The 15,105-nt window shown below is 27.4% G+C and overlaps 1 protein-coding gene across 1 annotated transcript; it reads left to right on the plus strand.

The window, feature by feature from the left end:
* Nucleotides 1–805: 805 nt before the first annotated feature.
* On the plus strand, nt 806–9,725 carry LOC130669859 (feline leukemia virus subgroup C receptor-related protein 2). Its single transcript, XM_057472998.1, has 9 exons — nt 806–1,659; nt 3,151–3,281; nt 3,627–3,851; nt 4,648–4,872; nt 6,853–6,994; nt 7,072–7,277; nt 7,354–7,457; nt 7,541–7,651; nt 8,470–9,725. The coding sequence occupies exons 2-9, from the start codon at nt 3,222–3,224 to the stop codon at nt 8,726–8,728; spliced, it is 1,332 nt and encodes a 443-aa protein (XP_057328981.1). The 5' UTR covers nt 806–1,659; nt 3,151–3,221; the 3' UTR covers nt 8,729–9,725.
* Nucleotides 9,726–15,105: the final 5,380 nt, after the last annotated feature.

The following is a 15,105-nucleotide window of genomic DNA, read 5'->3' on the forward strand; positions in this document are numbered from 1 at the left end:
AATTTTTTCCATGGGGGCCTTAAATATCAAGAGCCTTGATATTGTACTTGATAACCCCCATGAAAAAAAATTATAAAAAAATCTATTAAAAATATATAAAATATATACGAAAATCGGCCAAAAGTTAGCTGTTTAAAATATATTTTTCATATATTTTTTTTATAAATTTTTTTCATGGGGGAATGCCTTAAATATCAAGAGCCTTGATATTGTACTTGAATTAAAAGTTCAATGAAAAATATATAAATATGAGAAAATATATTTTATAATAAAGCGGTAATTGAGAGTGGGGTTGAGATTGAAATATAGCTTTATTATTATTGTCTTAAGTATTTATTTTCACTTGACATTAATTAAGTATGTCATTGTATATTACAGAGTATTATATTTATATATAAATTCGGTAAATAAATCTCCATAGTTAATCTTACTGTAAATGAAAATTCCTCATAAAAATTTCCAAATTTTTTTTTTATTCAAAGTAATTGATAAATTTTGAATATCAATTTTTTCTCAGGATTTAAAGTAAAAAAAATGACTTGTTATTTTAAAAATAAAATATTATAAGGGGAAAAAATGTAAAAATAACCAAAAATTAGACCCTAAGATAAATTATTGATCAACTGTCAAAAGTGAATAATGAAAGTCGAAAAAATATAACCGGTGATCGACACGCATACAAAACAAGAATAACGTTATCCAGTTAAATTATCGCGTGATATCAGTGCGCGTGTCTTAGGCTAAAATGGAGTATCGCGCGCAGAAGCAACACAAATGCTCACAAAAGACGACAACAACGTCGGGAACCATCATGAGCAAGCTTACAACCAGCTGATAATATTCAGCTGACTGACAAATCCTCATGTTTTCTTCACGCCGCTATTCAGTTTATTGTTAACACTCCGGGCTGACGGTCACGACGGTCACCACTGATTTTTTTTAACTCAATCAACACACGTTTACCGCGATAACAGCTCGTCAAAATTTTTTTTTCAAATTATACTTAAAAACTTACAAATCATTGAGAGTCACTGGCTCAAATAATGATTGTTTTCAAAAAAATTTATATAGACACATATATTATTAATAAATAAATCGTTTTTATTCCGTTAATAAACGACTTAAAATGAAATAATAATTAACAAGTAATTAAGTCGTGGTTCGAAAATACAAAATTTTTAATTCCCCTAATTTCGAATCGTTGATTATTTATCTGAGTTTAATGCACTTTTAGTATATATTTTTTTTTTAAAAGATTAAGATATATATTTTTTTTTATTGACTGAATAAACGGAAACAATATTGAGGATATTTTTATAATCTCGTCTTTAAATATTTCAAGTATTTAAAGTAAGATTTATTGATGTGATTGATCACTCATTGATCGATAAAATCAGCGGTAAACGTGATAGTAGATTATTATTGTTATTAATTATTTAACTATAAATCTATTTTATTGAGAGATGAATATTTAAATCTAAACGTTGACGAAATATTTTTTTCAAATTTTGAAACGGGAAAAGTACTAGGTCAATAGTCAATTTAACTCGTACCTGAATTTGGGATATTTAGAAAAATCGCGGGCTAGAAATTCTGATGAACGGATGTGTGAGTGGTGGAAAAAATTTGTGTTTAATTTTTAAATAAATCATTACAAAGGTAATTATTCGTTTTATTTTATTTATTGATATTGATTTAAATTTATTAGTGACGTAAATATTTTTGGTAATCTATTTAAAGAAAGGACTGGCATCTCAAACACTTTTCCAATAATTTACCAACTATTTAATCGATCATAAAATATACTACACCGATAATAAGGTTAATAAATTCTGGTATAAATATCTATTACGCAGAAATTTTTTCTTTTAAGATACAAATTAAATTAATTTTTGAAACTATAAATTTTTTTTGAATTATTAACAAGGAATTTAAGTTCTTAAGTCAATGTTTGATTTTAAATAATTTTTGAATTTATTTTACTGCCGGAAATATAACAAAAATTCAGAGGAATTTGAATTCTCCATTTTTTAAATTTGAATACAAAATTTTTCATATTTTTATATATCTTTGTTTGTAAAAATAAATATAAAGGATTTGTTTCACTTTGTTTTTATTTTGTTTACCAAAAATATTTTTTTTTTTTTAATTATTAATAAGGAATTTAAATTCTTAAGTCAATGTTTGATTTTAAATAATTTTTGAATTTATTTTACTGCCGGAAATATAACAAAAATTTAGTGAAATTTGAATTCTCAATTTTTTAAATTTGAATACGAAACTTTTCATATTTTCATATATATGTTTGTTTGTAAAAATAAATATAAAAGATTTGTTTTTATTTTGTTTACCAAAAATATTTTTTTTTCTTTTTAAGATACAAATTAAATTAATTTTTGAAACTATAAACTTTTTTTTTTTAATAAAGAATCTAAATTCTTAAGCCAATGTTCGATTTTTAAAAATTTTCGAATTTATTTTACCGTCGTAGTTATTAAAAAATTTTTTTGAATTCACATACTCAATTTTTTAAATTTGAATACAAAGCTTTTCATATTTTTATATATCTTTGTTCGTAAAAATAAATATAAAAGATTTGTTTCGCTTTGTTTTTATTTTATTTACCAAAAATATAAAAAAGATGCTCGTCAAAAATAGAAACAAGAGCTAAGAAACGTGAATTTTTTTAAAGAAACCACTTCATAAATTTTGGTATTAATTCAAAAAGCCTTTACAACAGAACGATCCTCAAAGAGCTTTACACATATGCAGTAAAAGTCTACTACAATTAGTCTAATTTTCCATAAAAAAAGATAAAAAAAAATAATGATAATAATTCCGAGCAATTATTCCGCGTCTTACCTCAACCTAAATATTAAATTCTATTTATAGTTTCTTTAGTTAAATTTTAATAAATTAATTTATGTATCTATCGATTTTCCCAATACAACAGCCAGTCCAATAATGAGCGTGCTGTAGATTTAATTAAAATTTTATTTTCGTCATTAACTCGTATTACGTTTCGTAGATTCCCGATGGTATAAAAAAAACAGTATCCATTTTTCCGATAGCGAAAAGTTTCCGCAATATTTCACTTCCGTCTCAAACAAATGGGATCGTAAAGATAATTTGTCTAATCGATTTTTCCAGGTACCTTGACATTTACGAAAATTCAAACTCGGCTCTTACTATTTTAAATATTTTTTTAAAAATAATTCAAAATGAGTAGAGCATCCGCGGATTATGTAAAAGCTGTCGAAGGCGGAATTCAACCAACAGAGGTAATTATTCATTCATTATAAATTTATTGCTCTGCAGACCAATTGAATCAATAGTCTCATTGTTTTAAGTGAAAAAAATTGATTGATTAATTAAAATATAATTATTTTTACTGTTAATATTTTTAATAAGTCGAAAATTTAATTTATTTAATTACCAGGAAAAAAATAATTATTTTTTGTTTCATTATTTTTACGCTTGCGACATAAACAGACTTTTTATCGTGGAGATTAATCATGAGATTAACGAACGCTATGTCTTTAATTACGAAGATAAAATAAAATTTCAAGTGATAAAAATGAATTTTTTTGTCTTAATAATATTTTAATAGCTGGTATTATTTACAGATTGTTGAAACTAAAATATATAGAATAAGATGGTTTATACTGGCGATTTTTGTAATATACAGTGCATCCAATGCGATGCAATGGATCCAGTACAGTATTATCACCAATATTGTTATGAAATACTACAAGATTGAAAACTCTCTTCCGGTTGATATGACCAGTATGATCTACATGATAACATACATACCATTTATATTTCCCGCGAGTTATATTTTGGATCGATATGTAAGTATTTTCGATTATTACTCCCGTTAAAATTCAATTTCGATCGAATCAAATTAACAGCCAAAAGTCCTAGGCAATTTTAAACTCGAAATAATTCACTAGCTATCGAGTTTTTGAAAAAAGTACCAGATACCTTTTTTGTATAAAATTTAAAGGGCTACAAAAAAGGTTTCTTTTAATTTTTTGGAAAATTCAATATTTACACAGATATTTTCAAAAACCAATCGCACTTTTCTTCATTATGACTCAAATAAACGGTCAAAAGTCCTGGGTAATTTAAAACTCGAAATATTTCGATAACTATCGAGTTTTTGAAAAAAGTCCATAACATCTTTTTTGTGTAAAATTTAAAGGGCTACAAAAAAGATGTCTTTCAATTTTTCGGAAAATCCAATGTTTACACCGGAATTTTCAAAAAACCAATCGCACTTTTCTTCATTATGACTCAAATGAACGGTCAAAAGTCCTGGGTAATTTTAAACTCGAAATATTTCGATGGCTATTGAGTTTTTGAAAAAAGTCTATAATATCTTTTTCGTACAAAATTTGAAGGGCTACAAAAAAGGTGTCTTTCAATTTTTCGGAAAATTCAATATTTACACCGATATTTTGAAAAAACCAATCGCACTTTCTTTCATTATGACTTTCAAATTTTTGATGGAAAATTTTCACTGAAATAAATATAATTTTTGGACAGTTTAATTTTTTCATCGATTTCATGCCAGAGTACATTTACTTCCCACTAATTTTTAAGGAATTTTTTTTGTCTAAAGACTATAATTGATATTAATTATAGGGCCTAAGATATGCAGCGTTGGCTGGTGGATTTGGTACAGCTTTAGGTTCATGGGTGAAAGTATTCAGTGTTGGCCAGGACCAATTTTGGATAGCATTTATAGGCCAAACAATCGTCGCCTCAAGTCAATGTTTTATTTTATCTGTACCCGCTAGACTCGCCGCTGTTTGGTTTGGTCCAGACCAAGTCAGCAGCGCTTGTAGTATCGGTGTCTTTGGTAACCAAGTAAGTAAATATTCATTTACTTCTGAACTTTGACAAGTCATTTTTTTTTTCAAATATCAATTAGACGTGTGGTAATTAATTAAATTAACAATTTAGTTAATTGATAAACGTAATAGAGGAGAATTTGGCGCGATGTTTAACTAATGGGATGTAATCACTGATGTAAGAGATTTACTATTGATATTAAACAAGCTCGCCATCAAAGGGGTCGAACCCTTCCATCAGCGTATCAACACAAGGGAATATAATTCATACTTGCATACATTCCCACGATATAGCAATAATAATAATGACAATAAATGATTCAATTTGCTCAAGGTATCGAATCCCGTCTGCCTTTGATTTAATAAATTAAATTACCCAGCAAACACGGAAGTTCAAAAATATTTCAGCTTTCCTGCATTCTGCCTTCGATTCGTTTTATTGACTTTATTTATTTTAAAGTTCAAGGGGACCAATTATTTTTTAACACCCAGTCGACCAGACAACACACACTCATTTATTCCCAAACATTTTATATTGTGTGCGGCTGCCTCACGAATTACGGTTTAAATTTATTCAATCGATCAGCGCTACTTCCGGTACAGCTTTCTTGTAAACTTAAATAACTAGAGATTTGGATTTTTAAAAACTTTGAACAGCTTAAAGTTTAATACGGAAATTTACGTCAAACAAAATTTATTTTTTGACCTCTGTCAAAAATTTAAGAAATTAATTACTAAAATTTCCAAAATCACTTTCTATGCATAGAAATTTTTGAAAATACAGACATACATTAGGGTGGTCGCTAAAAATTAAATTTTCTCAGGCGCCCCATAGAAAGCTTCTTTTTAGTGAAAAAATACGCGGGGAATTTGGTTTTTTTTTTTTTTGAAGTAAATAGAATACGAATCAAAGTTCATTTTTTGATACAATCGCGGTTTTTTTTAAATATCTCATGAAATACGCAAATTAAAGGAAAAAATCATAGGAACAATTTTGTAGGAAATTAAATTCTTGACAAAAAAGGTCATATTCATTTTTTTTATAAAATGTGTATTTATGAAGATATTCTGAAAAAACTTTTTTAGATCTTATCAATTGAGCATTTTAAGGATAACGAATGTCAAAAGTAACGTTTTTTTCTTAAATATAGACAACTTCGTAACTCGTAACATATCAATTATTAATACCTGTTATAATTTCTATATTCTTAAAGAAATATTATTTTCAAAATTTGTAATCATCAAAATGCTCAATTCATGATCTAAAAAACGTTTTTTTAAAATATCTTCGTAAATACACATTTTATAAAAAAAATAAACAAGACCTTTTTTGTCAAGGATTTAATTTCCTACAAAATTGTTCCTATGATTTTTTCCTTTAATTTGCATATTTCATGAGATATTTGAAAAAAACCGCGATTGTATCGAAAAATGAACTTTGATTTCTGAGGCACGTGTTCTTTTTACTTAAAAAGAAAAAATCAAATTTCCCACGTATTTTTTCGCTCAAAAACAGCTTTCTATTGGCCGTCTGACAAAATTTAATTTTTAACAACCACCCTAACATACATATATAGTAAAAACATTTTTTTTACGTTGGCTTGCAGTCGTTTATTGAAATTTATTTATAAAATAAAAAAAAAATAAATATATATAAAATACATTGAAATTGATGCGAATTTTGTATCCCTGTAGAGCAGCAATTTGATCATGAATAATTTTCTCTCTTGTCTCAGTTAGTCTAGACATCCGTACACGGATAAAAATAAACCCATACTATGACACGTTGCCGTGAGTAAATTGAATCTGATTATAGTTATTCCGAGTAATAATATCTGAACTTGAATTCATTATTCATCAACGATAACAAATAATTTGAATTACGTAACACATGTCGATCTAAGATTTTAACTATTCCGTAATTATAATTAATTACCCATCCATTTTTCCGCCTCCAACAACGTCTCCACTAAAAATGAATCCTCTATAATTGCAGCTGGGTATCGCAATAGGTTTCTTGTTCCCACCTATGCTGGTGAAAAACAGCGACGACCCAACAGTCATTGGAGACGGTCTCAGAGTAATGAATTACATGAATTGTGCAATAACGACTGTTATTTTTTTCCTGATATTATTCTGTGAGTATAAAACAGTTTTCCTGTTGGACTGATCTTGCAGAATCTATTAGTCACAAACTAATTATTTATTGCAACAGTCTTCAAAGCGAAACCTCCACTACCACCGAGTCCAGTCCAGGCTGTACAGAATGAGTTGGAAAAATCGGATGATTTTCTACGCTCGCTAAAGAGACTCGGGTTGAATTTTGGGTACATGATGCTGCTGATGAGTTATGGGATAAATGTCGGTATTTTCTATGCTATAAGTACTCTGCTCTCTCGAATTATCGATACCCATTTTCCAGTAGGTGTTAAATACTGATATTATTTTTTTGAAAATTTGAAACTTAATTATTAAGTGATTTTTAAAAATTTCAAAGGGATCTGAAGAAGATGCTGGTCGTATGGGACTCGCAATTGTTTGTTCGGGTATGTTGGGCTCTGTTTTATGTGGAGTAATACTCGACAAAACTCGAAAATTCAAGTAAATATTCAATTATCTACAGTTAATTTAATTTTTGTAACCAAAAATAATTAAAAATTGATCATTATTAATTTTTTTTACAGAGAAACGACTCTAGTGGTCTATATATTTTCATTATTAGGATTGATATTATTTACATTTATACTAAACAGTGGAACAATAATAGTATTTTATGTAACATTATCTTTATTAGGGTACGTAATAATCACCAAATATTGATACCAATAAAATAGGGACTAAAAAAATTTTAGATTGCCGACTAATAAATAAAAAAAATTTATTTTCCGTGTTTTTAAGCTCTTCCATTTTGCCCGAAATTGAAAAAAAATTTCGGGCAAAATGGAAAAGCTTAAAAACACTGAAAATTTTTTTTCATATTTTCAGAATTAAAAAAAGAATTTGCATACTAATTTGAATAAAGAAAAGTATTAAAAAAAGGTCATGGTTTATAAATGACTCTAGCTATTTTTATCCGTTAAAAATTTAATAGCTTTTTTTTCAATGGTTTGATTAACTTGAGATGAATAATAAATAAAGAATTATTGGAAAAACTCGCGTAACTCATTCAGCAATTAAATTTTTCCATTATTACGATTTTCATTATTCAATCCATCGAATCCATTGACGAATTCAAAAAAGCACTTTTTCAAAAGTTTAAATTTGCGCGCCCATTTTTAGACCTCTATCAAAAATAGTCAAAAAAAAATTCTTAAAATTTTGCTCAGCACATATTTATATAGGGCAGAGGTACCATTTTTGGCCACTGCTCCATTTTTGGACATTTAATCCCTTATTTTAATTAATGAAGAAGTGGAAAATAAAATTTTCACTTTAATAGTGGGATAGAAGTATCGTTAGACACATTTTTAAAATTGATTATGTAATTGGGTCTTTTACAGATTATTTTATTTGAATTTTTGAAGTGTCCAAAACTGGCCCTAAAGTGGCCAAAAACGGTACCTCTACCCTATATATAATGTATACATTAATGAATAAAATAAAATTTTTCTAGATTTTTTATGACTGGATATTTGCCAGTGGGTTTTGAATTTGCCGCAGAATTGACTTACCCAGAACCCGAAGGTACATCTGCTGGTTTATTGAATGCACTCGTACAAGTATTTGGAATAATATTTATAATGATCTACGGTTATCTAATTGACATTACGAATGACTTTTGGGCCACATTCGCCCTTTGCTGTGTCTTGGCTGTCGGCACAGTAATAACGGCTATTATTCCCAATAATTTAAGAAGACAAAACGCTAAGTAATTCTTAGCTTCTATTTACAAAAACAAAAAAACAAAATGATATTGAAGTTAGCCGACGTCTAATAATTTTTGGATTTTTTTTTAGACAGTAAATCTAAAAGAAAAAAAATTTGAAAAAATTCCACCTGTGGTTTTTTAAATTTTCTACATGTGCATATTTTTAGTTTTCATTTTTTTGTAATTGATTTGTTGAAAAAAAAAATCCGAAAATTTTGAATTGTCTGCGAACTTTAGGATCATAAAAACAAAATATATATATATAGACAAATATTAATATGGTAATGGGTATATTCTTATAAATTATTAAAGTAACGATTACCTGAGGTTGAATCTAATTATAGACAAATTATATAACTGTTAAATTTTTGAGTATTTAAAAAAAGGAGCCACAAATTTTGTGCCAAAACTTAAAAAGTTAAATATTTTATTAGATTCCATTAAAATAATAATAAATAAATAAATGAAAAATATATTTATGATAAAGTGTTACAACGAATGAATTTTCATAGAAATTTATCAAGTAGAGAAAATTATAAAAAAATTTATTTTTAATATTTAGGGACCAGGGAGGGATTTAAATAAATTTTACGCTCTATGCGAAAATAATTCCACTATTTTTATAGGAAAAATTAATCGCCATTTTTATGCCATAGAAGCCTGTACCTATAAATATTTATTTATTGTTTTATTTATTAAACAAAATTAGTAGACAATAACAACAGAAAGCCAATTAACAAATAATTTACTATCCAAGTCTGAAATTTACACTACTTATTTTTTTTACTCTTTAGCGGATTTATATATTTATGCATTTAAATTTATTTAACAGTATTTTTAAAAAACAAATTAAATGCCTACTTAGATTTAAACTTTTTTTTTTAGCCATGTATAGATTTAGTTGTAATCATAATTTATAGTATTGATGTGACAATAATTATTATTATGATAAACATAAATATATATATTATATATTTTAAAAATAAGTATTGTATTATATTTTAAAAGTGTTATGTTATAAACTGTAGACTTTAAAATGAACTGTATAAATAATTTTGAATGTATATTAGAATATTGTAATGATATTTTTTGAAAAATTAGTTTGTTAATAAAAATTGTCTTGTCAAAAAATAAAAAAACTATAATATTTATGGGTCATGTATTTTGTTGTTTATTTTTTACAATTTCCCAATTCGAATAAAAATGAATGATACTGAAGTTAGCCGACATCCAATAATTTTTGGATTTTTTTTTTAACAATAAATTATTAAAAAAAAAATATTTGAAAAAATTGCACCTATAGTTTATCAAATTTTCTACATGTGCATATTTTTATATTTATGTTTTTTTAAAATTAAGTCGTTGAAACAAAAATTCAAAAATTTTAAACTGTCTGCTAACTTCATGATCCTGAAGTTAGCAGACATCTAATTATTTTTGGATTTTATTTGAGGCGGTAAATTTGAAAGGAAAAAAATTTGAAAAAATTGCACCTGTAGTTTTTAAAATTTTCTACATGTGCATATTTTTATTTTTCATTTTTTTGTAATTGATTTGTTGAAAAAAAAATCCGAAAATTTTGAATTGTCTGCTAACTTCAGGATAATAAAAATGAATGTAGCAGACATCAGACAAATTTAAAATTATTAATAAATAGAGTAAAAAATTGATAAAATAAAATTTAAAAAAAATACGCATTTAAAAAATTTCGAAATTAATAAGTGCATTTTTTCAAAATATTTTTTTTTCAATTATTTACCCCACTTATTTATAATTTTCCATTTGTCTGATGTCTGCTACATTCACTCGTAAATAAAATTCTATTTTTCAAAATTTTGATTTTTATTTTTATTTACAATCGGTAACTAACTGGTCGTTGTCTGACTCACTAAGTACCTTATCTACTTAATGACCCGACGCCGTCCCCAGGTGGCGCCAGAGTTCACTCGTTAGAACCAACGGTGAATCCGAAAAAGATAAAAAAATCTAGATAGCCTTGAAAACGTGAGCTTATTTTTCACGCTACTTGTTAAAAGTTTTATAGGAATTCTTGGCTTAGTGCCTAAAGCCTCAAAAAGGAAAAACTAAATTAAGATGTATGAGGAGATGAATTCTTTGAGGACATAAAACTAGGCTAATCTTTGATATCCGAGACGTATCTTATTAACTCAATTTTTACTCTCATCTATTCGCTCTAATGAATTTAAATATTTAAAACCCTTTATTATCGCCAATTCTTCTTGCATCTTCCGCTGCATAATTTTATCGCATTATACATTAAAAAATTTAATTTACTATGTTAATATTTTACAACAAATCCCTCGTATATTTCTTCCACTCCTTTCATGCCTTGACCTACAGCGATCGGGGCGAAATGGATCTCGGAAATTATTCAGAAATTTAAAAAGAAAAAAAAAAGTGAACCGTGAATTGAATTTTGTACGCTGGGTTGTATCGATACTCGATTTCGGGAGTATAAAATTTAAAATACAATTAAATATTCATGTAAAGTCACCCCAAAGGTATTTTCCTTGGATAATTTTATTTCGTGGATGTAAGTTAAATATTAATTTGAATTTGTACCGGATTATTTTTTAGCAATAAGTTTTATTTTTTTTCCCTCTTCAGCTACAAGCTCTGCGACGTAAGATTGCTTCCTTGGACGTCAAAATACGAACGTGCTTAGTATCTAAATGACAATCACAATATACGTAGAGTAATTTATTTTTTTATCACCCTCTTTCATTTTTGGCACAACAATTTAACCGCCCTCGCTGAGCTACGCCAGCCAAAGAAGAGACAAGACGGATAATAACACATATTGTTATTTTTAGACTTACCCCTCGGTCTATTCTATTTTCTGTGACTGATTCTTTATATTCCCTTAAGGCATATTGAGACTCTTGTCACTACAACGTTAGACAGCACCAGCACACGTCAGGCGCCATTTCAAATTCTCATTCTATCTGGGATAACTAAAACCCTATTAGACTTTAAGAAAAATCACACATTTCAAATTACTTTAAATTTTAAATTATGCACTCCCTACACTGTAAAACCAAGTGTGTAGTCGAAATTAACACACTTGCCGAATAGCATTGAAACGCCATAGGCAATCTATAGATTTTTAACTCACCGTAAAACGTGTTTTGAGTGACTACAAAAAACTATAGTTTTGTTTATAGCCTTAAACATAGAACACAGTTAATATGTGTTAAAATAGGACACTTGTAACACACTTGGTTTTAGAGTGCAGTGGAAATTTTTCGGACTTTCCTCTGAAAAACTCTGAAAAAGTCTTTAGAACTTTGAAAAAGTCTTTAGAACTTCAGAACTGAGTTTTTTAGAGAAAATTCCGAAAAATTTTCACCAGGGCTGTAAAAAATTCGCGGAGTGAATGCGAATTAAATCTGGAGTAAATGCGGAGTAAACGCGGAGTGCATGAATTTGTAATTATTTATTCCCCTCGGAGTGAAATTTACTCCGAAAAGGAGTTTTGGAAATATTATTAATAAAACATAACTTCACTGAATAAAATCGAAGTAAAAACTCGCGTATGACATTAATGATACAGCTGATATACGCACACGAATACACATGTAGACACACGCGTACGCATACACACGCACATACACACTGTTTAACGCAATGATTGAGTGAGTAAAAATATTTAAATGTTAAAACTCTGGCTCGGAGTGAAATTAAATCCGGATTTACTCCCGATTTTTTAAAGTGTAACATTATCATTTCATTTTTTAGAATTTATGGAGGAAAAGATTCCAAATTTTGGAAAAAAAAAGATAGCTCATTTAGCCCTAGATTTTTTAATGGCCGTCACATTAATATGAAATAGTTTAAAAAATAAAATAATTTTCGTACTGTATTCGGGCGGCCCATTCTGCCCATACATTTAAAATATTCCCTCATTAGAGTAATTATTTTAATTAAAATCAACAGGACACTTAAATATTTTGACTCATTACTCGGACAACTCGTCGAATTAAAAATACATATCGTTTATTTTTCCCTCTCAATTTATTTACATACGTCGTGCGACCTACGTTCCAGTGACGGGTCTGTACACACGTGTTGCGTCATTACGTAGGAATGTCATTTTCCTTTGATTTAAAATTTATTTTATTTACCGAACTCATTTTGTTTTTAGTCTATCGTTTAGTCCGTTCGTATTCATTTTTAGTATCCCGACTAAACTTCACGTCAACAAGCATTCAAACATTTTTATAAACACTCTAAATAACAAAACAAATTCACGGAAATTGTTTCTGTCAATCAATCGCAAGCACCATCGATAAATAAATTGTGAGATTTGCTATAACAGCACTTTCATTTAACGCGACTGTGTCAGTTTTCCCATATCAGTTTATGTATATAACTTGTATATTAATATACATGTGTATAAACTTGCAAGACTGATGGTTCGATTAAGCCACCGAATATCGATTAATTTATGAATGTCTTGTTACTTTAGTTTCTGAACACCCGATGGTTTATAATTTATTTAGACTGACCAAAGACAGACTGATAACTTTACCAAATTTTAATTATTAATTTTCTCTTGCGTCGAAGCTCAGTATATTTTAATAATTTAAATTGCTTTGCTAATTAATTATATATATTTGAAACAAAATTATTGTCCTAGATAATTTTATAATTGATATTTGTTGGAAACTAGTTGCCTTTGCTCTATTTAACTTGATAATTATATTGAACAAATAAATATAATGATAATTATTGCTATTAACAATTAATTGCCGACATTATTTGTATGACATGATATTAAATTACATAGTAAATAGAATATCTGATGAATCTATATAATTATTGGAGCCAGGATTCTTGCTTTGATTGAAAAATAACAATAATTAATGACGTCAAATTTTTGATGTTACGGCGAAAATCTTGGTCGTATAAAAAAATTTTTCGGACAAAAGTTGTAGGAAATGCAATTTTATAAAAAAAATGTCTCTTATAATTTTTCCATAAGACTAATAAAAAAGCCGTAATTACAAAATTAAGATTTTGATAATTATCAAAAATTCGAATCAGTCATTATGAATCTTAAGTTTGGAATTGCGGTGAAAATATTGGTCTTATAAAAAAAATTTTCAAACAAAAGTTGTAGGAAATTCAATTTTCTAGAAAAAATGTTTCCTATGATTTTTTTATACGACCGATATCTTCGCCGTAATTTCAAAATTAAGATTTTGATAGTTAATAAAAATTTGAATCTTTCATTATGAATCTTAATTTTGGAATTACGGTAAAAATATTGGTCGTATAAAAAAATCATAAGAGACATTTTTTTTGTAAATTAAAATTTTCTATAACTTTTGTTTGAAAACTTTTTTTATAAAACCAATATTTCCGCCGTAATATCAAACATTTGAACCATTCATTTCAAAATTGAGGCGAAAATCTTGTCCATAATAATTATATATTGTTAATTCATAGCTCAGTACTCGCGACTCCTGCTCACTAAATTTTAATAAGCTTCTAATTATTCTGTTTTTGGTCTAATTAATTCATTTTTGTCATTGCGTTCAACAAATAAGCTTTAAAATCGTAATTAGTGATAAATTTTCTATGATATTATGTTGCTTGTGAATATGGCACAAAGAAGTCACCAACAGTTTTAGTGAAGATTATAATTATAATTACTCTGTGCCGGAATTGAAAAAAATTAAAAACAAAAAACTATCCGATGGCTTTGGCCCAATTTTCTGATTTTTAATCATTTATTTTTATAAAAAAATTTATAATCTTTTGAAGACGAGAAAAATTTAAATTTTTAGTATCGTACATTAAATTTATTTAATTAGATTTTATTCTTGATTAATGAAATGATGAAGGGTAAGAAAATTTATTGGGAAGGGCGGAGCAAAATAGGGACCCCGAGGGTAAAATGCGATATTTTCAGTCTGAAAAAATTTTTTGTTACATTTGGAAAAAAACTTCACTTAAAATTTTTTTCATTTGCCAGCAAAATAGAAATTTTTTAAAAAGAATTTTCAATATTTGTTGTTATTAATTATCGTTAGTAAGCAATCAATTAAATTAAATTAAGCGAATTCATTACCGAGTTTCATGTTCAAATAACATACGGAAATAATTATATGTGTACATTATCAATATTAATTGATTACAGGTCATATATAATGCATTTGCTAAATAATTATCATGAAAATCATACTTCGGGAAATATTATTTCGCGGTTTTTTCCACAATTATTTTCACGCTCATTACAGCAAGAAGCATAAAATTAAACGCGGTTCAAAACTATGAGTAACATACACCGACAAAATATAAACTAACTAAAGTATGTCAGGTGACCTTAAACATCCGCCACAAAATTATTTATTA

This window comes from Microplitis mediator, chromosome 1 (genome assembly GCF_029852145.1).
Source record: "Microplitis mediator isolate UGA2020A chromosome 1, iyMicMedi2.1, whole genome shotgun sequence".
NCBI lineage: Eukaryota > Metazoa > Arthropoda > Insecta > Hymenoptera > Braconidae > Microplitis > Microplitis mediator.

Excerpts from the sequence above, each read along its gene's own strand:
- LOC130669859 (XM_057472998.1), top strand. The coding sequence starts at position 3,222 with ATGAGTAGAGCATCCGCGGATTATGTAAAAGCTGTCGAAGGCGGAATT. Across the intron at positions 3,282-3,626 it reads GCGGAATTCAACCAACAGAG|ATTGTTGAAACTAAAATATA; the intron begins GTAATTATTCAT and ends TATTATTTACAG. Across the intron at positions 7,278-7,353 it reads TTATCGATACCCATTTTCCA|GGATCTGAAGAAGATGCTGG; the intron begins GTAGGTGTTAAA and ends AAAATTTCAAAG.